General features: G+C 31.4%; 1 protein-coding gene across 1 annotated transcript; it reads right to left on the bottom strand.

Annotated features, from left to right (window-relative positions):
• Nucleotides 1-19,843: 19,843 nt before the first annotated feature.
• Nucleotides 19,844-22,000, bottom strand: LOC112776582 (uncharacterized). The gene is made up of 3 exons (XM_025820785.3): nt 21,834-22,000; nt 20,577-20,636; nt 19,844-20,098 (listed from the first exon to the last, which is right to left on the bottom strand). The coding sequence occupies exons 1-3, from the start codon at nt 21,943-21,945 to the stop codon at nt 19,953-19,955; spliced, it is 318 nt and encodes a 105-aa protein (XP_025676570.1). The 5' UTR covers nt 21,946-22,000; the 3' UTR covers nt 19,844-19,952.
• Nucleotides 22,001-26,938: the final 4,938 nt, after the last annotated feature.

Consider the following 26,938-nt stretch of genomic DNA (forward strand, 5'->3'; position numbering starts at 1 on the left):
TTTCGAGCGAAAATCAAAGTTCAAAATATACAAATCGTTGTTCGAAACCTCCATCAAAACACCATCAAACTCTCCGTGAAGAATCTGAAGAGAAAACAAAGCAACAATACTCAACGTAAGTTCATTAAGATTCCTGTATATTTTACTTTTCTTCTACGTCGTTCTTCTAGGGTTTACTATTATTCTTGCTTCTTTGTTACACTGTTCTAAGTTCTACGTCGTTCTTCTAAATTCTACGTCGTTCTACGTTCTTGTTCTAAGTTCTCCTGCTATTGTTGTTGATTTTTGGGGGTTTATTCCGTAGATTGGGGGGTGTATACTGCTTAACCTTGTAATGTGGCTTGATATTGAAGCATGGTTAAGTGATATCTGACTGATATCTATATGGATGTATCTGAATAATATCTATGGGTGTATCTCACTGTTATCAATGGGTGTATCTGATTCTTACATATGGGTGTATCTTACTGTTATCAATGGGTGTATCTGACTCATATATGCGTGTATCTTTCTGATATCTCAATTAATTTGATATTGAAGCATGTTTGAGTGATACCTGACTGATATATATGGATTTATCTTAATCATATCTATGGGTGTATCTCACTGTTATCAATGAATGTATCTGAATCATATCTATGGGTGTATCTTACTGTTATTAATGGGTGTATCTTACTGATATCTTTGGGTGTATTTTTCGTTTCAGAGAAAATGGCAGCAAGAAACCAAACAAAAACCTTAAGTGTGCCACACATCTCCTGAGTGATAAGTTCAGAAATATGACTGAGGAGAAGAAGGCAATTGTGAGGGATCTCGGATTCGGTGGGTTGATGCACATCCCACCACTAAGGGTGGATCACCAACTCTTAAGGGAACTGGCAAACAACTTCAAACTTGGGGAGAACAGACTGAAGACAGGATATGGTTCTTTCCAAATAACACCAAAAACAATAGGTGATGCGCTTGGCATCAATGCAACAGGTAACTAGCTCAAAATTATAGGTGTATATTAAGTTGATGCTTGGGTGTATTTAAGGTTGATGCTTGAGTGTATTTGAACCGACTTTGATACTTTGTTGTTTTTCTTTTTGTAGGAAATCTGTTTCCTGAGAAAGTTGAGTATAAGAAACTTTCTGATGATGACAAAATAATTTTTAGAAGATTCCAGGATAAGACCCTCAAAAGTCTTACCGATGAAATGATGGAAATCGGCGTTGGCAACGAAGAGGAATGCCTGATGTTCAAGAGGATATTCATCCTCTACATACAGATGGCGTTCCTTTTGCCAACGACGATAAACAAAATATCACCCGTGCACCTGGCCCCAATTTTTAAGATGGACGGCATATCGGAGAGAAACTGGGGGGGCATGTTTTGACCTTCATGATCAAGGGCATCACAGACTACCAGGAGAAGAAGAAGAAGGCAATTGATGGCTGCCTCTTTGCCCTGATGATAATATACTTTCATCTTTCAGAAAACAAAGGCAAGAAGAGGGCTGAAAGACCACCAAAGCCTTGGATTGCCAACTGGACTAAGGAGCAGTTGGTGGAAAGAATGACTGCAGAAATAGAAGAAATTTTGGTAAGTAAACATAATATGTTGCTTGTATTTTATTTACCTGAATGCTGCTAGCTAAAATATCTAATGTTTCAGGGGATTGTGAAGATGGCGGAGACAAGAGCAAGAGAAAAAATTAAAAAAAAAAAGAAAAAAACAAAAAAAACAAGAAATAAAAAAAAAACAAAAAAAAGGAAGGCGAGTCCAACATCGTCTTCGGAGACAGAAACAGCTACTGACAGTGACACTTCTACCTCTGAGTCTGAGACTCAAGAAGACTCAGAGGATTCAGGAAGAAAACACCCCAGCAAAAAGGGGAAAAAGTAAGTACCATACTTGGGTGTAATTTCTTTTTCGAGTTGGGTGTATTTTGTTGATCACGTTGGGTGTGTGTAGTTTATTAAGCTGGGTGTGTTCGTTTGCTGCGTTGGGTGTATATTGTATATTCATTTGGGTGTATCTTGTGAATTCATTTGGGTGTATTTTTAGTATGTTCTAAATAATGATTGTTTGCCTTCAAGAATGGACTCCAGAAAAAGAAAGCAGAGGCAAGAGGAGTCAGATTCTGATTCAGAATCTGAATCTGAACCAAGTGATGAGTAATGTCCTGAAATTATTACTCCTTTCTTTTGGCTTCATTATAAAGATTTCGTGTATTAACTGAAGTGTCTATTATTAACTTATAGGAGCGAAGAATCATCACCTGCAGAGAAGGAGAAGAAAAAGAAAAAAACAAAAACAACACCAAAAAAGTAAGCACTTCTTTGCGTAATATTCTGTAATAAAATTAATTTTTTATTTCTGATTGGTACTCTTTTTTTTCCACCCAGAACACAACAAAAAAAAAGTTGTTGTGGAGGATTCACCTCCTAAAGAAGATCAATACTTTGACGGGTACAGTACCTCGTAAGCTATATTACCGTCTATCATCGTAATTATTTTTGTTAACATCTTCTTTTATGAATGTAGTGAGACATATGAAATATCAAGTGACGAACTAGATGAATGGCTAAGGGAAAATGTTGATAAATCTGCTGCAGAGGGGTATGTCTTGCTGGGCTGTGTATTTCAGATTTTGGTGTGTTTTGTTTGCTAATAATTGTTTCTTGTTTCGCAGGGAGAACCGAGCTGACCTGCGATCGACAGAAGGTCGCTATGTGTCGTCTAAAACGTAAGAAGCTTTATTATTTAATAAAATCTTGTTATCATGATTTGGGTGTATTTTGTGGAACCATTTGGGTGTATTTTGTGGATCAGGTTGGGTGTATGTTGTTTACTAAGTTGGGATATTAAGTTTGTTGTGTTGGGTGTATATTGTCCATTCGGTTGGTTGTATCTTGTGCATTCATTTGGGTGTATTTTATACCTATATCTTATTTTGTCTGAATAACATGAAATCTGTTTTAGAATACTGGCTGTGAACTTGGAAAGTGATGATCCTTCCTCTCAAGGACGCACAGAACAGAGTAGTGTAAACCAGCCGTCACAGAGCATGTAATTTCTCTTTCAAATAACCGTTACTTTTGTTCTTCTATTACCCTTCTACTTCTAATTCTGTATATATTTTTTTTAGAAAAAAAAAGCCCTTTATTATTTTATTTAAGAAAAAAAATGCAGGAAAAAAAAGCAAAAACTGCAAGTATGTAAGTTCTCAAAAAAATAAAGCCTGTCTTCTTTTTGAATTGTTCGGGTGTATTTCTTGAATTTCTTTGGGTGTATTTTAGGTTGAGTCCGGCTGATTCGAATATGATGGTTGTGAGGGAACAGACACCGTCGGATGCGCTTGCAGTGTGAGTTTTGCAAGAATATTTCAACCTTATAAGCTTATTATTTTCAAAGGCGTTGTTAACCTTTCATTTTTCTTCTTGTTTAGAGTCCCAATTCAGGTTTTTGTGCCGGCATCCCAAACAACCACTGAGACAGATTTTGAACCAACCCCTATGCTACAGATTGAAGGGACTACAGAAACGTAAGAAATAGTATTGAGTGTATATTTGTTTAGAGTTTGGGTGTATATTTGCTAACAGTTTGGGTGTATATTGTTCCTGATTAGTTTTTTTTTATGCCGTGATTAATTTTTTGAAACTGTGCAGCACTCCTGAAACCCCCAAACAACTTCAAGAGACCACACCCACGCTTCCCCCAGCTCCAACTAAAATGTAAGTTCATCAGACTAAAATCAATCTTTGCTTATCATCCGTATATTCTTATTCTTATTCTTATTCTTATACATGATGACGCAGTCACCCAGACGCAGAAGACGCTGCTGCCCTATTGATGATGGCACGGACAGCATCCTATGTTCCTAAAACAGATCCAGGGGTGCCATCATTCAGCCTTGGATTGACTGATTCAAGCCAGGAGGGGGCGTCAACACAGGAGACAGAAAGGGAAAAATCTCCAGAATCTGCAAATTTGATAGAACAATTGGACGATTTGGTCCAAAAAATAGCAAGCAGTGCGGCGAAGGGAAAAAACAAAAGTCCACAAATTCAGAGGGAGACTGGAGGAGAAAGTTCTGCAAAGTTTCAAACTCCTGGGGGATTATATCAGATTACGGATGATATGAAACAAAAGTGCTACATCTGGGGGACGAGACTGAAGGAAGATGCAGATGGCAATACTAACGAGTATGAGGAGATGTGCACTCTGATTGGCCAAGGAGAATACATTTTGATGAGAATGCACCTTGTATCCCTCCAGGCAAAAAGTGATATAGAATCTCAGGTAATATTAGAATAACATTAATGTTTTTACACCAAAGTCAATTGCAATGCTTATTAATGTAAAATTGATTTCGGCATATATTTCTAGATTGTATCTGCCATCTGCCTCATCCTCAACCAGAAAAATGAAAAGAGGTTTCAAGAACAAATATACTGTCTCCCCCCGATATTGTGGTAAGTGTTACTTCTACGAACTTTGGGTGTATTTTCTGTATTGATTTGGGTGTATTTTTTACGTTCAATTGGGTGTAAGTTTAGTATTTCATTTCTTATTTCGCAATTCTTGCAGAGCATGGCGCTTTCGGATCACCCAAAGGGGGAATTCATATCACCGAAAACGAAAAAGGAATTCAGGGTGGAAGCCTACCCGAGTTTCATTCCCTTCATAGATAGAAAAAAGTTAACTTCACATCCATATGTAAGTTTTTGTTTGCTAAATTTGTTAGTACTCTTATTTATTTATATGCCAAATAAAATAACACACTGTTGAAATGTGGCAATCCTTCAGATTTTTGCTCCTGTTTGCCACTCGGGGCATTGGTGGTTATGGCTAATAAATACAACGAAGCGGAAATGTCATATACTTGACCCGCTACACAAAAAAGCTCCAAGCGATGAGAGAAAGAAGATTAATAAATTCACTGTAAGTTGCCTCTGTCTTCTTTACTTTAATAGATAGGTCTATTTCGTTAGTTGTGTTGGGTGTATATTGTCCATTCAGTTGGGTGTATCTTGTGCATTTATTCGGGTGTATTACTGATTTGTTTTGCTATTTAAGGGATATGTATTTTCAAGATTGATAACATATGCCGACGGGGAACCTCTGCAGAAAGACGAGAACGAGAAGAAAATTAAAGCATCATATGTTAAAATATCAGGCCAAAAAACAAGGTATAAATTTGTGACTCTGAACATTAAACTTTCGTAAATGAGATTTGTAATTTATTTTCTTCATTTTCAGCTATGACTGCGCTATCTACGTTATGAAGTGGATGGAGTTAATTGAGCCGGAAAACATCAAAAAAGGGAAGTATGAATGGGATAATTAGCCACAGGTAACTGTCTTTAGAACTATATAACTCTGTATTACTTTACTGAATTAATATTGCTGTTTAAACAGAATATACTTTTTAATTGTAGGAGGAGGTGGACCACTATAGAGTGGAGTATGCTTCCCGGATACTATTCAGTGAGATGAATAAAGAAAGAGATCGGGCAATTAGAGAGAGTAGTGCTATAAGGCTGTCGAAGCCATCCTCTGTATTATTGAGTCCGTTTTGTCAGATTAATTCTGCTGATATAGAAACTGCGTAATTCAACTGCTGGGTAGTTTGTAAATTGAACAAATGATGTAAATATTTTCCATTTATCAACAACTTCTATTCCATGTATATTTTTTTCCATAGTTAAACTATCTGTGCTGGTAAATTGTCTGTGATGTATTCAAAAGCTGTATTACAGGTGGTAAAATATGAAGGAAAAAATCAAGGCATATATAAACGCAAATTATAAACTGTTACACCCAACGCAAGTCTAATAATACACCCAAGATTGCATAAAATATACACCAAAACTGTCTGTGCTGTATTCAAAATGTATGAATTACATGTACTAAAATATGAAGAAAAACATCAAATCAAATATACACCCATAACCTGCGAATTTTTACAGCTTTTGTTCTATATGTATCTAAATATGTGTCTATATGTAAATTGTGAATTAACAAAAATACACCCAAAAGAACAGTGCTTTTACACCCATATTCTATAAAACTATACACCCAAAGAGTTATCCCCTGCTGCTGGTATCCTGAACTGATAATTCATAACGTGTCCTTGATATTGGCTGGAATTTGAATGCGCCGCTGATGCAGCATCAAACAGGTTTATCTGAATATAACACTCACACATTAGCTAACCTATTAACGAGAAAAATAAACTCAATCGCCACAAATTTAAAGAACATTACTTTTACCTCGCTTAAAACTTTCGTCTTCTTCTTCTTTGTGGCATTTGCAATCTGTTTCTCCAGCTTTGAACCTAGCCTGTTTTTTGGACGTCCTCTTGTTCGAATCCTTGGCGGGCTTTGAAGCTCGTTAACGGATTCCAAGTTGGCATCTTCGTGGGATAAAGAAGATGTCCCCTTCCTTTTGGCTTTTAATGCTTCCATCTCGGCCATGACGTTATCGTACGCACGGTGCAGAATTGCAGTCAGCTCCTTCGATTCGGAGGCAAATTCGCAAATATTTTGCGAACGAAAAACCAATTGGTCGAACCTCTTGCTTCTTGGCTCCATTAGTGGCTCGTCGTGGCTGCTCTTGATGTGTGTGTGTCGTCTCTTTACCTTCTTGCTCCATCGTTCCAGTATGTATCTAGGGGACAATTGGCTTACTTGTTCGAAGCTTAACACGCTTAGTGCGTGACGGCACAGTATCCCCCTCGACTCGAATAATAAGCATTGGCATTTTACCTCGGCTGCAACTGAGTCGTAAGTAACCACGAACTTGTTGAATATTGAGCTGGAAACTTGTTCTCCGACTTCGTATACTGAATAGCCTAGAGCAGAATTCTTTAATCTGGTGATGCAATTCGTCTTTCCTCTGAATTGCGCTTGGACTTCCCTAAACTTTGCGTGAGTGTACGCATCTTGAAACTGAGCTTCAATGGAGGATTTGGTTGCACACGGTATGACCGTATGAAAATCTGCAGCATCTGATTCTCTCTCTGCTTGCTCCCTGCTTCCGAGGCAATTATCGTATTGTTTGACGAACTGAATAAGCGAGCTGTTCCGAGTGATATACTTGTTAAAAAATGAATGCATGCTCTCGCTCCTTTGTGTGCTTCTCATCCCTGCCCAGAAGTGGTGATCCAGATAGATAGGAACCCATATGTGACAGTCTTCGTACAGATCTGTATAATACACCCAAACACAGACTGTAAATACACCCAAGAGAACATACAATTTACACCTTTGCTGCAGATTTTAAAAAGACATTACCTGAAAGCCACTTGTTGTCCGCAAGACCAAAATTCAGCAGAAAATCGTTCCAATTCCTATCGAATGAGTCTTTGCTATGAGAGTTCCAAACAACTTGTCTCATTTCTTGTTCGATATCGGCATGTCTCTTGTACCCGTTTAATTTGCTTGGAATCTTCTTCATGATGTGCCAAATACACCAACGGTGAACTGTTGTTGGCATACAGGCCTCTAAAGCCCTTTTCATTGATGCACACTGATCGGTGAGAAATCCTTTCGGAGCGTTTCCTCCCATGCAACGAAGCCAGCATTGAAATAACCATTTGAATGATTCAATTTCTTCGTTCTTCATCAAAGAGCATCCGAGAAGTGTTGACTGACCGTGGTGATTCACCCCGACAAAAGAACCACAGACCAAATTATACCTGAAACAAATTACCATGGTCCAGAATGCAAAATCATTAGGTACACCCTAACAAATGCTTCGCATACACCCAATGAAACAGCCAATATACACCTCTGCTGCGGATTCGTAAAAATAAATTAATTTAGCATCATAAACAGGGACAGTTTGTTACCTATTTGTATTGTAGGTGGTGTCGAATGAAATGACATCTCCGAAATACTCAAAGGCAGCTCTGCTTCTTGCATCGGCCCAAAAAGCCAGCTTAATCGATTGATCCTCTTCGAGTTGGAGCTCAAAAAAGAAATTCTGATTCTTCTCTTTCATTCTTAACAAATATTTCCCGAATTCCTTTGCATCTTCTTGTTCGGAAACATTCCGCACTTCCCTGGTAATGTAATTCCTCACGTCCTTTTCGATAAAATTTAACTCGCGGTGACCCCCGGCAGCCGCAACAAATGATTGGTAGGTTTTGCTTGGTCTGATACCGGCCTCCTCGTTATTCTCTATCGTACGACGAATGGACATGCTTAGTTCCCTGTGCTGTTTGAGCATCTCTGCTTTGCTTGGACAGCAGGGGTGTGAATGATCCAGCACAACCTTTGAAATGATCCAAGCACCGACATCCTTCAATGTGTGTATATAAATTCTTGCAGGACAGTTTAAACCGGCTGTCGGATTGGTCTTCTCGGTCGGAGATATTTTAGATTTCCATTTTCCCTCTCTGCTACATGTAATCAGTTGATTCTTAATCTCGTTTCCCTTCCTATTTGTGCACCGAACTCTTGTAGAGAAACTTGCAGCCTTGGCGTAGTTCCTGTAAAATTTTCCAGCATCTTCAAGGGTGGTAAAGGTCATTCCGACCTTCGGAACAAGCTCGTCATCAACAACCAAGAGAGGCTGCACAATACACCGTGTCAGAACTGTGAATACACCCATAGATATGATTCAAATACACCCAATCATGTCTAATATGATACACCCGAACTGCAACAACTCAACTACAGAATGACCTTTAAAGCCATAAACTGTAAATACACAGGCTGCAGAATACACCATGTCAAAAACTAAAAACACACCCAATCATGTCTGATATAATACACCTGAACAACAACAACTCAATTAAAATAACAAAAAACCAGTAAAGTGTAGATACACCCACACTTCTAGCTAAAATACACCCAAAGAAGAATTGATCTACACCCGAGCGTCTGCTATAAATTCCACGTAATTAATCACAACTAATACATTGAATCGACAGATTCATGTTAACGTGTTAGTTTCACAGTCAATGTTCAGCAATTTTTCAACTACACAATGCTATACAAATTACTGAAAGAAAATTCATTATGTAAATCAAACCTCAGGAACTTCGTTAGATTCAAATTCATAATCCACCTCGCCTGGATTCAGCTGACAATCTGAGGTTGAATGATCCATTATCTTCAAAACGAGTTCAAACTTTGATTTCAGAAAACAACAAATCAAAATAGAAAACGAAGCTCGAGTTGCAGAGAGAGAAAAAGGTAACGTAAACGAAGAACATACCAGTGAGAAAAGGAGAGGAAAAGAACGATGGAGAAGAAGGAGGGAAGACGCGCGAGAAGAAGAACAACCAAATCTCAAAATAACGAAAACGAAGAAGGAAACAAATATTTTAAATTTGGTAGTTAGATATACGCGGGATGTTATATAGCGCGTGTAATCAACGTACGTGGAGCAGCGGGTATTTTGATTTTATTGTTTAATGAACTTGTAAAGTATACAAGCCCTAATGGCTTGTATGCAGAGCTTTTCCGTAAAATATATTATGGAGGTTTATAATAATTTTCACCAAAAAATTTTCACAAACAATTAAAAATTTTGTAGTGACTATAAACGAGATATATACGTATTACGTCACCTGTCTTATCTTGTTTACACTGTAAACGAGATACATGTAAAATTATCTCATTTACAGTATAAACGAGATAATAAAAAAATATTTGTTTTGGTAAATATTTTTTAAATTATTTATTTTAGTAATTATTATAATTAATTTATTTATTAAAATAAAAAATTCTTAATTTCATGTACATTAAATTAAACATTAACCGGGAAAAAAAAGTCCAATTTGTAATTAATGTAAATAAAATTAATTATAAAATTAAATATCAATCCAGATTAAAAAAATTTAGCTTTACCCCATTTTAAAATACGTGTCGCTTTTTTTGTATGTAGTGATCGATCTAAAAAATTTTAAGAGTAGAAGTAAAAGTATATATACTAAAAAAATTTTGTTAAATATTATTAATTATATGAAGATATAAAAATTAAAAAAAGTTAGTGAACACTTTTATTTTTAAAATATTAATCATTATATATAATTTATAAAAAATATTTTTTTATTTCTAAAATTTAAACTTAAAATATTTTAATTAAATTATAGATAACTTATTATCGTAACTAATTTTTTATATATATTTAATAATAAAATACTGAATCAATTAGCACATTAGTGCCTAATGATACATTAATATTTATAATTTGAAGCTAGAATTATATATAAATATTTAAAAAATTAAATCTGTATATGAAAAGTATGTTTATATAAAATAATAGAAACATAATTTACAATTTTTTTTCTTTCTTTCTTTTTAAAATAATTAAATTTGTTATATATTTTTTAATTTAATTTTGATATAATATTAGATGAAAGATTTTATGCATCTATTTAATTATGTGTTGTAATTAAAATATTTTGTCATTACTATTTCTAAAAATAAAAATATATTCTAAATTAGTAAATTAATCAATTCATGTTAAAATTTTATATGCGACATAGGTACATATAATAAAACAAAAGATAAAAAACAAGTAATAAGAATGAATAAATTTAAAATAAAATAAAATATATAAAATTATAAAAAAAATAAAATATTAGATTAATACTTAAATTATAATTGTTTGAATTAATACCCAATTGCTTCTTTTTGTCCTTTTTTGGACACCGTTGTTTCTTTTTTAAAGAAATAATTTTTTTTTCTTCTATCAATATCAATGACAAAGCTGAAAATTATAAAAACGAATCCATTAAATTCGATTTACTAGGGGCATCATAACCACTAAATTAAAGCTTGTTCATTCAATTTATCTTGGACAATTTCGAGTATTATGGGTTGCATCTTCCTGCCTAATGAATTGAAACTACTTCATTCAATTTACTACACATTATAGTAAATCGTGTAAAACCCGAGAGATTAGTAAATAATTATTGAATAAATCAATTATTAATCAAGAAAATTAGAAAATGAGATTTTGTAGTTTAATGTGATAGAGTTAAATAAAACAAGAATTTTGACACCAATTTTAAAGAGTTTGGCCTAAGATTGGGTCGAACAGACCGAATCAGACGAAACTGGCCCAAAATGGGCCCAGGGCCAATTCAGCCCAATACCCCTTTATGAGCTTAGCTTCTCTTCTCCCTTCATTCCTCATTCACGTTCCAAAACCAAGGGAGGAAGAAGGTGAGAAGCAAAACCCTAGCACCACATTCAAACCACCACAACTTATCACTCTAAGCTCCGATCGCCACACCGTTTATGGCCATGCGACTACCGCATCGAGCTCTACGATTCTACCAAAACAATTTCATAGATAAGCCACTTTATCACCCCGATTGCTCTATCCCTTCCCATTTTCGAAATTCATTGAGGTGGTGTTGAGATTTTATGGGTTTTGGTACCTTAGGTTCAATCTAGCTTGCGAAATTCGTTGAGTTTGGTCTGTTTGGTCTGTGGGTACGGTAAGGATCCTCAAACCTAGTTAAATTCTTGAATTGGTATTTTGGGCATTGAATTTGGGTGTATATGTGTTGTATATATGTATTAGGTGTGTATATGTGTATGTTGGAGCTTAAATTGTAAGCTTTGGAGCTTGGTGGAGGTTGAATGCTTTTGTTTGGGTGACTTTGGACCTTGGGTCGCTGTGTTTGCCTGGGTGGGTTGTCTCGGGTACTACGTGAAAATTGGCCAAGGTATGATTTCGGTTTCTTATATCTAAAATATAATGTAATGTGAAAACTTAGACTAGAGAACCATAAGATAGGTTGGAATGACTATATAGGATGGATGCTTAGTATTAATGATATTGATTGATTACATAAGTTATTTATGTGTTGGTAACCATGGTTATAGTGGAAATATATGCCATTGGGTGTTTGGATATTGTTTGATAAGTTGGTGTTATTGGTTATATATATATGATAGAATGTTGATTACGTTATTGTTGGAAGTGAGGAACTTATGGTGTGAATTGGGTAAAATTAAAGCATGATGGGTTATGATAGGATAAGTGGATGGTAGTGTTGTATTGGAAAGCTATGATATGTGTTTCTGCTGAATATATGTATAGGAGGTGGGAATTGAGTTGGTTTTTATGAAAATTGAGGTTTGAGCTTTGTGAAAAATTTTTGTCCAAATTTTGGTGATCCATAACTTGGCCTTTGGACCCCCAAATGATTTCAAACTTATTTTGTATGAAAATTAGGTCCGTGAAGTTTACGCCGTTTGAAGAACGGATGAAAAATGATTTAAAACGAAAAAGTTATGCACGTCAGATTTTCGGGGTTCAAAATGTAAATTCTGCAACTTTTTTACTTAGCCAAAATTTTAACCAAAAATCCATGCATACGTACGCATACCCTTTCATACGCATTGATTACATTCTGTTTGTTACCTATGCGTACGCATACATGTGCATGCGTACGCATAACACCTAAAAAGGATGTTTTGCATACACATACAGGAGCCATACGCATGCGTTCAATTCTGTCCAGTGTACATGCACACGCGGACAGATGCATGCGTACGCGTCTTGGCCAAAAGAGGCCTATGCGTGCGCATACATGTGTATGTGTACACATACCTCTGTTTTCAGCAAATCATTATTTTATGTTTTAAAGCCAATTTTGACCCTCCAAATATCTATTTTCACTCTTTTAACCCTAGACCTTAATTGTGGGCCTAGTAGTGAGATGAAGTTAGGAAATTAAGGTAACTTGTTGGCGAAGAAAGAGATGAATGAAAGTAAATGAACATAAATGATTATGGTTAACTGGGGAAGTGTGACATGTGGCGAATATGCCGGAGGTGCATATATGAGTAATGAATGAATGTGATAAGTGGATCTTGACTTGGAGATGTTAGAGGATATAAATGTTTGTGTTTTCTCTCTGGTCAAAAGTGGTGACGGGCACAGATACCCTCTAATGGTAATGATGACAGGGCACAGATACCCTCTAATTGTGACAGGGTACGTATACCCTCTAATGATGTTAGTGCGCGACAGAGAGACCGTGTCCGGGTTAGCTACCGGACACGTCGGGTTGGCTTGATAACCGACAGACGAGACTCATCAGCAATAGGACAGGCATGCATCATATGCATCTATGTGTTTGTTTGTTGTGCTCTATTTAGAATGCCTAATTGATTTCATAACTAATTGCTACTTGTATATCTGCTGTATATGCTTTTTACCTGTGAATTCCTTGTATGTAATAAATGTGTTTGTATCAACTGTTTATGGTGACAGTTTAGGAGGTTCGGAGGAGCTAGATTAAGGAATATTAGAGAGTGCAGAGAACTTTAGCTAGTTGCCTATATCATCTATGGTTTAGTCATGTTTATAAGCTTTGATTATATGCTGGAAGTTCTAGGATCGCCTTCGGCTTTCCCAAGACATTAAATGTTAGATATGCGGGCACTGTTACCATGCTGAGAACCTCTGGTTCTCACCCCATGCATATTTTGTGGTTTTCAGATGCAGGACGTGAGGCCCCTCGCTGAGGCATGATGGAGCTTCTGATTTAGCGAAGATCCTTAGTTCTCGGGACTTTATTTTGGTTATCTGTACTTAGTTTGACACTTATATTTTTCACTGTTTATATATATTTTGTATTAACTTCTCATAGATGTTATTTTGGAGAAATAGGTTATATAATTCTGTCTTTTGGGTTTCGTTTGGGGTTCTCCTATGTATATATGTATGTATACTTATATGCTCGAACCGGTTACCTTCGCGAACTGAGTCTTGAGTTTTGTTATCTGTATTTTGGCACTCTTCTGTTATGTATGTATATCCGTTTCAACTCATCCTTGTCTGCTTCGGTTACGTTATCGCTTTTAGGAGTGCTGTGCTTTTCGATTTGACGACTTTGCTTTACCTTTTTCTTCAAAGACTCCTAGTTAAAAATCTTTTTTCACTATTATCACACACACATACACACACACACACATATATATATATAATTTTACTTTAGAGGTCGTAATACCTCACCACCTCTGTCTTATGACTTAAGTATAAGGCTCTGTGTGGTAGAATAATAATACAAATCGAATCTATTCCATTCGATATACTGCGTACTAGGATAAATCGACTTTATTTTATTCGATTTACATAAAATAGACTCTAAATTCGGACATATATGTAAGGTATTTGATTTTAGGACATATCCATATAACATTGGTTTGCATTTTATTTCTTTACATGAATTACCATTATTTTTATTTATAACATATAAAATATAAAATAATTATATTTATTTCATATTACTTGACAAATAGATGAATTGTTTCATTAAAAAAAAATTAAAACTGTTAAATAACTATTTTTGTTTAAAATATCATTATATAATATAATTTGTATCCAAATATTTATTAAATTTAGTTCATTTAATATATAATACATGAAAATGTTGAGAGTTAATTTTTTTCCTTTTTAAAAAAGCTATTTTGAATTGCTATATTTATACGTTAAAAAAATAAAAAAATAAGCAATATTATCGTTTTTATCTTTTTTTTTTAAATAAATATAAGTAAAGTTTTGTTTCTATATAAATAAAAAATTAGAGATGACATAAAGATTTAAATTGTTGAGACCTAGTTCTTCATTATCCAATTATGATGATTTAGGAACAAAATTGAAAAGATTTATATCACATATTCTATTGTTAACCCAGCTTAATCAAGTTGAGGCGAGGTAGAAACTCAAGCATATTCAAATTATGCTTTAAATACCTACTAATTTTTTAAAAAATAAAAATAAAAATATTATTTATAAAAATACTTTCTCAATCCATAATTCCTACTTTATTTAAGTCAAAATAACAAAAAAAAAAAAAACTATTTCGCATACTGATATTTCAATTAATTAATACTTAGCCACTTTGAGCTTAAAAGTCGTTTGACAAATCAAAAAGAGTGTATCCAATAATAATTTTAGAGTGGCTAAATTCTAATCTTATTACTTTCATTTATATGATTTTTACGTAAATAAAGTAAGATTTTATTAAACGTTCTAATTTTCTAAAATCTTGCTACTTTCTTTATACAAGAAAAACTTATTTAGTTATTTTCAAACATTTTAATTTGTTGAACATGTTCATGTTTAAAACAAAATATATCTGTTAGTCCGAATGCATTTTTAAAGTCTTTGAGTGACGTGTATATCTAGAATGCAGTAAAAATTAATTTTTCATACTTTTTAAGATAAATAAACAATTTAGAATCTTGTTCTAAAATATTCTCGTTTTTTTTTATACTCTTATAAGGTTAGACTTCTAATTTCTAGTTAATAAAATTCTGTTCACCATAAAAAAATTAAAAAAAAAATAAAATGGAGTCAATCTATTCAATTTTTTTTTAATTTATCTTTCATTTTTTTTAATTTACTACTTTTTTAATTTTTAATTTTAGACTAAAATGAGTCAAAAGACATGAATATCTAGACATAAAATTACTTTTATTTTTGTAAAAGATTTTTTTTAAAAGGATCAATAAAAAAAAGTCTTTTCTAAAAATGATATCAAAACAAGACACGTATAACTAAATAACGAAATATATGGATAATTTCATCTTATTTTGCATTATCCGTTAATAAAAAGACATACATGTCTACTGTTTATTATCATAAAAGATTTAATTAATAAATTTTTTTAAATTAATTAGTTCTAAATCATAACTTTTAATAATTTAATTCTCATTTTATTCTTATTTTATAAAATAGTTTATCTAACAAACTAACAATTATTATATAGCAGACAGATACAAATCAATTATTAAAAATATGTGAGAATAACATACAGTAATGCGTAAAGGGATCACCTGCTTCACAGTTAGAGAAAGTCTCAGAAAAATCTCTAGCAACTATCTTTGAAGGAACAATAATAACTAAAGCTAAAAGTCCTAAAATGACTATTGCATATTTTGAAGCCATTTTTAATAGATAAACTAAAATTAGATGAAGAAATATGTGAAAATAATCGAGAGAATGATAGTTTATATAAAAGAGAAGAAAGACCATCGTTACTTAAATTAAATATAACCCACCCACACCCAAAACAAACCCCCCGCCCCCTGATAATTATGCGAGAAAAATTTGTAATTAATTTCAGGGTTTTTTATTTTAATAAATAAATAAATTATAATAATTACTGAAAAAATAATTTAAAAAATATTTATTAAAATAAATATTTTTTTTATCTCGTTTATAGAGTAAATGTGTGTTTTACAAAAAATAAAACACATAAAAATACACTGTAAATGAAATATACATGTGTTGCGTCTACCTGTTTTATCTTGTTTACACTATAAACAAAATACATGCAAAATTATCTCGTTTACGGTGTAAATAAAATAAAAAAATATTTATTAAAAATAAATATTTTTTAAATTATTTATTTCAATAATTATTATAATTAATTATTTTATTAAAATAAAAAATTTTTAATTTCATGTACATTAAATTAAACATTAACCGGGAAAAAAAGTCAAATTTGTAATTAATGTGAATAAAATTAATTATAAAATTAAATATCAATCCAGATTAAAAAAAAAAGAATTTAGCTTTATCCCCTCCGTTTCAAAATAAGTGTTGCTTTTTTGGTATGCAGTGGGAATCTAAAAAATTTTGAGAGTGGAAGCAAAAAATATATATACTAAAATAAATTTTGTTAAATATTATTAATTATATGAAGATATAAAAATTAAAAAAATTAGTGAACACTTTTATTTTTAAAATATTATTTATTATATATAATTTATAAAAAATATTTTTTTATTTTTAAAATTTAAACTTAAAAATATTTTAATTAAATTATAGATAACTTATTATCCTAACTAATTTTTTTATACACATTTAATAATAAAATACTGAATCAATTAGCACATTAGCGCCTAATGATACACTAGTATTTATAATTTGAAGCTAGAATTATATATAAATATTTGAAAAATTAAATTTGTATATGAAAAGTATATTTATATAAAATAATAGAAACATAATTTACAATTTTTTTAAATAATTAAATTTGTTATATATATTTTTATTTAATTTTGATATAATGTTAGATGAAAAATTTTATGCATCTGTTTAATTATGTATTGTAATTAAAATATTTTGTCATTATTATTTTTAAAAATAAAAAATATATTCTAAATTAGTAAATTAATCAATTCATTTTAAAATTTTATATGCAACATAGGTACATGTAATGGAACAAAAGATAAAAAAATACATAATAAAGATGAATAAATTAAGAATAAAATAAAATATATAAAGTCATGAAAAAAAAATTAAATTAATACTTAAATTATAATTGTTTAAATTAATACCCAATTACTTCTTTTTGTTCCTCTTTGGACACTGTTGTTTCTTTTTTAAAGAAATAAAATTAACTTATCTTTGGTAAAAAAAAAAAAAAAGAAGATACATGGAGTGATGGAGACCTGTCTAAAAAAATGGAGAATTTAAAATGTACCTTTTGACGAAGAGAAGATGATCACTAGATAAGGAATAAAAAAAATGTTAAAAATATAAAAATAAGAAGAGGATTTAAGGGAATAAAGGAGTGACGACACAAAAACTAAATTTGATTAGTTAAATAATAGTTAAAATGATAAAAAATAAAAAAGTGAATTTGGGATTTTAGCTGATTGAATTTAATTTATTTTTAGTGAGATCATTTAAAATTTGAAATGGGAACATATTATATATAAATAAATTTAAAAAAAAATAAAAATACAGTGGGAGTAAGTGCTCTCTCATTGTTGTTACTGGGTTGTTGCTGGTATGAATTCATTCAAAAATTAATGTATTTAAATAAAAAATTTGTCTAGAAATACTAATACTATATATGTATAAGTATTTTTGTAAATAAATTTAATTAAATTAGTATAAGTCCAAAAAAAAAAAAAAACAGTACGTGTGCCATTGCTTTATACTTCTCTACATTTTTTTACACAAAAATTTTTGCACATAATACAAAAAATTTTTTAAATAAAAATCTTATAAATATAGTATAAAAATATTTATACATAACACACAAATTTTTATATAATGCACATAAATTTTGCTGCAAATGTATTTTGCTACTTATCTTAAAATTTTTATGTTGTACACTAGCTTTTTTATATTGTACATTAAAATATTTATACTATACACCAAAATATTTATACTGTGTGTATTTTATTTTAACCTAATTCAACCTCTAACTCTAATCCTACTCATCTCCAATTCCTAACCCTTCACCATCATATCTCACCAACAACCATCACCACCTTTGCCCATCCCAGTTCACTTCACTTTGTATATCGGAAAGAATGCTAGAGAAGATAGAACACTACAATCAAACACGCCCTTTAATATCCACATCGTCGCTGTCTTGTATATGCAGAAAGTATGCAGCTTGGCCCTCTCAATAGGGGTCACAATGGTCTCACCTTCCCAACCATAAAAAATCATTATTTCAAGTTCAATGACAATCTTTTTTGTTCTTCTTCTTCATTTCAATCTTGCTTTTTCTAAGTCATTATCCTCACCTCTCTTCCTTCACTTATTTCCTTTTTGCGTTGCCTTCACCACAATGCTTTTTTTCCCTCCAAGTTACAAATTTTTTTTGAAACGAAAAAAATACCATAATTATTTTTTCTTACATAATAAAGAAACAAAGGTGTCCAGAGCACATCGCCAATGCAACTTTCGAAGTTCTTCAAAGCCAATTTAATTTTTTATATTTTTTTCCTATTTTTTTTCTAGGAAACCAATTAGTTAAAAAACAAGTTCATTACCAAAAAAAAAAAAAACATCATTACTCTAATTTTTTTCAAATTTTAAAATAAAAAATAAGAGAAGAATGATTTAGTTAACTTATATCATAATTCATCCTTAAATTTTTTTTCTTTTATCAATATCAATGACAAAGTTAGAAATTATAAAAACGAATCCATTAAATTTGATTTACTAGGAACATCACAACCACTAAATCAAAGCTTGTTCATTCGATTTATCTTGGACAATTTCGAATATTATGGGTTGCATCTCCCCGCCTAGTGAATTGAAACTACTTCATTCGATTTACTACACATTATAATAAATTGAATCTATTGCATTTGATATACTGCGTACTAGGGTAAATTAACTTTATTTTATTCGATTTACATAGAGTGATCCTAAATCGAATTTAATAGTTTCGATTTACATAAAATAGACTCTAAATCCGGACATACATGTAAGGTATTTGAATTTAGAATATATCCATATAATATTGGTTTGCATTTTATTTCTTTACGTGAATTACCATTATTTTTATTTATAACATATAAAATATAAAATAATTATATTTATTTTATATTACTTGACAAATAGATAGATTCATTAGAAAAAATTAAAATTATTAAATAATTATTTAAATATAATATAATTTTTATCCAAATAATTATTAAATTTAGTTCATTTAATAAATATATAATACGTGAAAATGTTGAGAGTTAATTTTTTTTTCTTTTTTAACAAAAAGATATTTTGAATTGTTTTATTTATACATTAAAAAAAATAAAAAATAAATAATATTATCATTTTTATTTTTTTAAATAAATATAGGTAAAGTTTTGCTTTCACATAAATAAAAAACTAGAGATAACATGAAGATTTAAATTGTCGAGACCCAGCCTGTCATTATCCAATTTTGATGGTTTAAGAACAAAATTTGAAAAATACTTTACTCATTCAATTTTGGTTATAATAAAATGGAGCCGATCTATTCAATTTTTTCTTTAATTTATCTTTCATTTTTATTAATTTACTACTTTTTTTAATTTATTATTTTAGACTAAAATGAGTCAAAAGACATGGCTATCACAGAGGAGCGAAAAAAGACTGAGTTTGTATTGAGTTTTATTGTCTACATCTTATTTTAGCGAGCATATATTATTTCTAACAACAAATTCTTCTTTAGTTACCAATTCTTATTTCTAGCAACATGCACAGTCTCCACTTATGATGCAGCAAAGCTTCGCACAATTATCAACACTTCCTCCCACGCCCGACATATTACTTTGTTCAATTTCAACCAATCCGTCTAATCCAACATTTGATTCTGATTTTTCTTCTCTATATGCTGCAAATACACAATAATTCTTTGAAAAGTTCTTCACAAAGTAATAACTTAACAAATAATTAGGATTTTTTTAAATTAAATCATCCATATCTAGGTATTATTACCAATAATCAATTAAATGATTGTTCTCTTTTTTCCTCTTAAATTTGAACTCAATATATCAAAATACATAGTCAACTAAAATTAATTGATTGGATTAATCTTGGTCACCAAAACGATTCGATTCATTATAAAAATCGGTTAATAATAAATCAGTCAAAATAAAAAAATTGATCAAACAATTAATTAATCGATCGAATTGGTCCAATTTTTTAGTAATTAACTAATTTAAAATAATGAAATACAAAAAATTATTTTTATTACCTGTACCAGTTGATTTAAGATAATTTTGCATTGAATGATGGGGGAATAAAGAACAAAAGCAAAAGAAAAGAAGAAAGAGTGTGGTCTACACAAGCATGGAAGCAGGCATATATACCTTGGTTTGGGACATGAGCAAGGTTTCCTCCAACTAATATATCCTTGGCAATGCCACTACCTGTAATAATATATTAATGATGAAGGTGATTTTTATATTTCAACGCATATATTTTAGAGCAATTATATAAATAAATATGTTTTATGGAATACTAATATTTTATTTTTATTTAATCTTTATTTTCAATCAAGTGCCAAAATCCAAATTATGTATTGCAACAGAATATGTAAGATATATAAGGGGAATTATGTGTAGAGAGTTTAGAGGCAAAAAGACGTCATTGCGAAAGAAAATTATTAAATTTATTTCAATCATTTTTATTTGTATAATTGTTTTATGCGTAAAGCGACGATTAGTTTTTTTTTTTTAAGTTTTTAAATTCGGATTAATTAGTTTTTTTTAAAAAGTATTAATTTAATTTTCTATAATAATAAACAGTGGATATGTTATGTTTTTCTATTAATTTATCTTACAAAATTTAACCGTGAAACTTATATGTATCGTTAATTACGGTGATGCATCTATCTACGAAAGATTGTTATAAATAATAATTTTTAAAACAAAACTTTACCTTTTTCAGTATTTGTTTAGATGCGTTAAATCGATAAAAAAAGATTTTTTTAATAAAAAAGATTATTTTTTATTTTTTAGTGTTTTTGAAAAATTTCTAATAGTAAAAGTAAAAAATTAAAAAAAATATATATTTTTTGAGAAGCTACAATTTACATCTTTTTTTTAAAAGATCTTTTTTTCTTTAAAAAAATATTTTTCACATAATAAATGAACAAAAAAGTATTTTTATATTATTTTATCCAAACATAATTGATAGATAAAAAAAGATCTTTTTACATGAGATATCCAAATATAAAATCACTTTTACTTTTGTAAAAGATTTTTTTTTGAAAATAGCTTCTAAACATGACACACATCACTCTAAATAACGAAATATATAAACAATTTAGTCTCATTTCACGCTATTCATTAATGAAAGGATATATATGTCTACTGTTTACTATCGTAAAGAACTTAATTAATAATTTTATTTTCTTTAAAAACTAATTAGTCTTAAATCAAAATTTTAAATGATCAAATTCTTACTTTACTCTTATTTTATAAAATAATTTATGTAACAAACTAACAATCATTATATAATAAATAGATACAAATCAATTATTAAAAATATGTGAGAATAACATAGTTACATAAAATAATAAAAGAATACTATTTGTATAGCAAAACAATGAGTAAAGACATCACCTGCTTCATAGGTAGAGAAAGTCTGAGGAAAATCTCTTGCAACTATCTTTGAAGGAACAATAACAACTAAAGCTAAAAGTCCTAAAATGACTATTGCATATTTTGAAGCCATTTTTGGTAGATGAACAAAATTAGATGAAGAAATATGTGAAAATGATCAAGAGAAGGTAGTTTATATAGAAGAGAAGAAAGACCATGTTACTTAAATATAACCCACCCACACCCAAAACAAATCCCGCGCCCCGTGATAACTATGCGAGAAAAATTTGTAATTAATTTCATGTACATTAAATTAAACATTATAGGAAAAAGAGTCAAATTTGTAATTAATGTGAATAAAATTTATTCTCGTTGTGATAAGAATGATAAGGTGAATGTCCATTTATGATGGGTGGTCCAACATTCTAAAAAAGGAATATATTTAATAATAGTTTGAAAAGTCTTTTCGTGACAACGGACGGGTAAGGGCGGGTTAAGTTTTCGTTGATGTTACACAAGGAATAAAAACAGAAATACTCTTCTCTCTCATACAAATTCTCTTTCTTCTCTCTTTTGAGTATACGTTACTACATATATAATACTAGTAAATAGATTAATTACTACATATATAATACTAGTAAATAGATTAATTACTTTTTAGGAAGACTCGGGTAACAAATTTTTATTATGTCGAAACTCTCTCATCTTGAATTCAATGTGCTTGATATATCTAGAAATAATTATTTATCATGAATATTAGATGCAGAAATTCATTTTGATTCAATGGATCTTGGAGATACCATTAAGGTTGAAAATAATGCATCCCAGAAGGATAAAGCTAAAGCCATGATTTTTCTTCGTCGTCATCTTGACGAAGGATTGAAAAATGAATATATCACATTAAAAGATCCTGCAGATCTTTGGAAAGACCTTAAAGAAAGGTATAATCATCAAAAGACGGTTATACTTCCTCAAGCCCGATATGAATAGACGCATTTGCATCTACAGGATTTTAAATCCATAAATGAATATAATTCTGCAATGTTTCGGATCACCTCACGAATGAAATTATGTGGGGAAAAGATATCTGATAATGATATGTTAGAGAAAACTTTCTCGACCTTCCATGCCTCGAATGTGCTCCTGTAGCAGCAGTATTGAGAAAGAGGGTTTAAAAAATATTCTGAGTTAATTTCTTGCCTTCTTGTTGCTGAACGCAATAATGAGTTGCTTGTAAAAAATCATGAAGCGCGCCCAGCTGGTGCTGCCCCATTTTCTGAAGTAAATGCGGCAAATTACCCCAGAAGAGGTATATGGCAAGGTTTTAATAACAAGAAAAATTATGGAAGGAAAATGAATTATGTTCAAAAGAGAGGATCTCACCAGAAGTGGGGTAAAGAAAGAAATATTGGGAAAAATAAATCAACAGAGGATAAGTGTTTCCGTTGTGGTGTAAAGGGCCATTGGTCGCGTACCTGTCGTACACCAAGGCACCTAGTCCATCTTTATCAAGCATCTTTGAAAAAGGACGACAAGGGAAAAGAGTCGAATTTTGTTTTAAATGATGCTGAAAATTTCACCACTCATTATGATGTATCTGATTTCTTTGAGGATCCTGAAGGAAATATTGGTCATTTGATCAATGATGGAATAGTTTAATGTGTGAGATTGTTAAGTATTCATGTAAATAAATAATGTAAAGAACTTATTGTTAAGTTTTATTTTCTATGTATTTAAGTTTCAAATATAATGTATATAAATAATGAAATATTAATGTTTATGAATTTTGAAATCATTAAATGTGTCATGTTTTAAAATAAAATTTTAGTATATGACATTATTTTTATGTACAGTATTTCTTAGAAAAATAATTCCGATCAAGTATTCAATTTAACTATGTATACTACTCATTTTATTATTTGTCTTTGAAGAAAATGGCAAAGATATATGATAAACCCATATTTCATGAGTTCTTTTGTGCTTAATTAGAGTGATTTATTCAACTCTTCACCTACTTATTCACATTAATTGCATAGTTTTACTTTCCCTTCCTTATTATGTCATATAATGAAAAACATGTTTTCTAAGCTTTAAAAATTAATTATTTTAATTACCTTTATTTCCATTCGATGCCGTGATTAGTGTGTTGAGTAGTTTCAGATTTTCTAAAGGCAAAATGACTTAAAGGATGAAAAAGGAAACATACTAGAATGGAAGGAGGAAGCAAAACGGAGCTTTAAAGAAACTGGTATCCACGCGATCGCATGGATGACGCGATCGCGTGCCAAGCACGAATCAGCAGCGACGCGGCCGCATGACTGACGCGACCGCGCGCCTTAAGCAGAATACACATGACGCGGTTGCATGACTGACGCGACCGCGTGGCAAGGAAAAGCTCCGAATGACGCGACCGCGTGACCCACGCGGACGCGTGACAGAGGCCACGCACCAGAAATTACAGAATACGCCCCCAGCGAATTCTGAAGCCCTTTTTGGCCCAGATCCAAGTACAGACAGCATAGACCAGAGGTTATAAAGTGTGGGAATGCATCCATTCAAAGAGAGCTCGCATATTTTCACCTTTCAATGATTTAGATTTAGTTGAGAGGGAGATCTTCTCTCTCTCTCTTTTAGGATTTAGGATTTCTTCTTGTTTTAAGAGTAACTCTAGACCCAGGTTTAATGTTCTTTTAGTTTTACTTCTCTTTATTTATTCCAACATTTGAATTGATTATTATAATTTGAATTATGAATTCTTCCATGTTACAGACTGTTATTTGAATTAATGATAATTGAGGTATTTTCAGTTTATGATTGTTCTCTTTGACTTAAGTTATCATTGCTTCCCATCTAAGGATATTTTTATTATTATTTCAGCAATTTTACTTTTTCCCCTTTTGGTTCTGGTTAAGAATTTAGTAACTCAACAGTTATTGAACTCAACATAATTGATAATCGTTATCTTGCTAATTGAGCTGAACTTAAGCAACCCCAACCTTTTCTTAGGAAATAAATAGGATTCAAAGGTCAATTTAATTAGTCCTCTGACTTTCCTTTGCCCTGGTAAAGGTTGACCAAGTGGAGTTTAGATTCAACTTTCATTATTGTTGAGAGAGATAACTAAGTTGGACCTCTAATTTCTCTACCTTGCTAAAAGTTGCTTTACAGTTATTATTTATTTTTAATTGCCATTTAATTCACTCGTCATTTAAATTACTTGCTTCTCACCTTCTAAACCCCGATCACAACCTTTATAGCCAATAATAAGAACATACTTCCTTGCAGTTCCTTTAGAAGACGACCCGAGGTTTGAATACTCGGTTAACAACTTTTAAGGGGTTTGTTACTTGTGACACCCAAATGTTTGTATGAAAGGACTTTTGAAGGTTTAGAAACTATACTTGCAACGAGAATTTATCCGCAATTTTCTAGACAATGCAAAAGTTTCTCTCATCAAAATGGCGCCGTTGCCGGGGAATTGCAAACGTGTGCCTTATTATTGGTTATTGTAAATATTTGCTTTTTACTTGTTTATTTGTTTTTATTCTTGTTTTTATTTTTGCTTTTTCGTAAATTAAGAGGTTATTGGTTTTTATTTAGTTATTAAAAAAAAATTTCAAAAATTTGTTCTTAGTGTTCATCTTGATCTTCAAGTTGTTCTTCACGTTCATCTTGACCTTCAAGCTGTTCTTAGTTGTTTTCTTCGTTTTGATCTAAAAATTTGAAATTTGGTGTCATTTTATTATTTTTCTCTTTCATTCAAAAATATTTTTAATTAATTTTTTTCGAAAAAAAATTCAGATTTTTATTTTTAAAATTTTTATCTTATCTTATCTTATTTCAAAAATCGAATTTCAAAATTCAAATTTAAAAAATTTTCAAAATTTAAATTTAAAAATTTCAAATTTCAAATATCAAAATTCAAAATTCAAAATTCAAAAATTTAAAATTCAAATTTCAAAAATTCAATTTTCAAAATTTCAAATTTCAAATTTCAAAATTTAAATAACCTTTTAATTTAAAATTTCAAATTTCAAAATTTAAATAACCTTTTAATTTAAATTTATTTTTATTGTTATTTTTAATTTTTATTTACTACTATGAACTCTCACCCCTTTGACTATGAGTCTGGTTACAATTATGTTGCAGGAAGAAGAAATTACAATGAGAACAGACATCAAGGTTGGAACAATCAAAGATGGGAGGAGCCACAAGGATTTGATCAACCCTCATGGCAACAACCACCTCCAATGGACTATCAACAACCACCACCATATGCCTATGAACCTCCTCGACACAACTTGGGACCACCATACTCACAAGCCCCTTTCCGCCATTCACCTCCATATGACCCTAATCCTCATCCACCATACCAACCACCTTATGAACCAAATGAACCCTCCTATCTACCCCTAACCTCCATGGAGAAAGCACTTGCCGATCTAAACTCTACTATACAAGCTCTCTTCACCCAAATCATACCACCAAATACCTTCAACAATCAACCCTCAAGCTCTAGTGCACTTCCTTGTCAACTACAGAATAATCTCTCCATCCCATCACCACCATCCATGGAAGAGCATCCACATCCATCAATCCAAGAGCAAGATGATCCCAATTATGCTATTGATATGGAACAAGAAAGAAAGAATCATCTTCGCGAATCCATACTTCATAAAGAGCTAGAGGAGGCCCTAAAGGTAAAGGTAGTAAATACTCTTGAAGATGAAAGAACAATTGAAAGGAGTTGTCATGGAAAGCAAATTATCAAGGATGAGTACGATTTTATATTAAAACTACTGGACAAAGCAGTAATTATTAAAGAGAAAAAAGTGGTTGAAGACTTGCGAGACGCTGAACCTCCATGGGAAAGTCAAGACATAGAGCCTCCTTCCAAGACGGTTGCATTTGATGTTGAGGAGGGTGTACAACCTCCAAGGCATACCCTGGTTGAAGACTTGGAAGAGGTTGAAATTGAAGAAGCTTACAAGGAGGTGGAAGTTGTCAGAGAAGAGCACAAGGGAGTGGAGCTTGCAATTTCATTAAAAACACCTCCCCCTAAGTTGCCATCATCCTTCACAACATTCAAGTGGGTAAAATTCATATCCCATAGCTTTCTAATCCCA

The sequence above is a fragment of the Arachis hypogaea genome, chromosome 19, assembly GCF_003086295.3.
Source record: "Arachis hypogaea cultivar Tifrunner chromosome 19, arahy.Tifrunner.gnm2.J5K5, whole genome shotgun sequence".
Lineage (NCBI taxonomy): Eukaryota > Viridiplantae > Streptophyta > Magnoliopsida > Fabales > Fabaceae > Arachis > Arachis hypogaea.

Excerpts from the sequence above, each read along its gene's own strand:
- LOC112776582 (XM_025820785.3), bottom strand. The coding sequence starts at position 21,945 with ATGGCTTCAAAATATGCAATAGTCATTTTAGGACTTTTAGCTTTAGTT. Across the intron at positions 20,637-21,833 it reads TTTCTCTACCTATGAAGCAG|GTAGTGGCATTGCCAAGGAT; the intron begins GTGATGTCTTTA and ends ATATTATTACAG. Across the intron at positions 20,099-20,576 it reads TGCTCATGTCCCAAACCAAG|CATATAGAGAAGAAAAATCA; the intron begins GTATATATGCCT and ends GTGTATTTGCAG.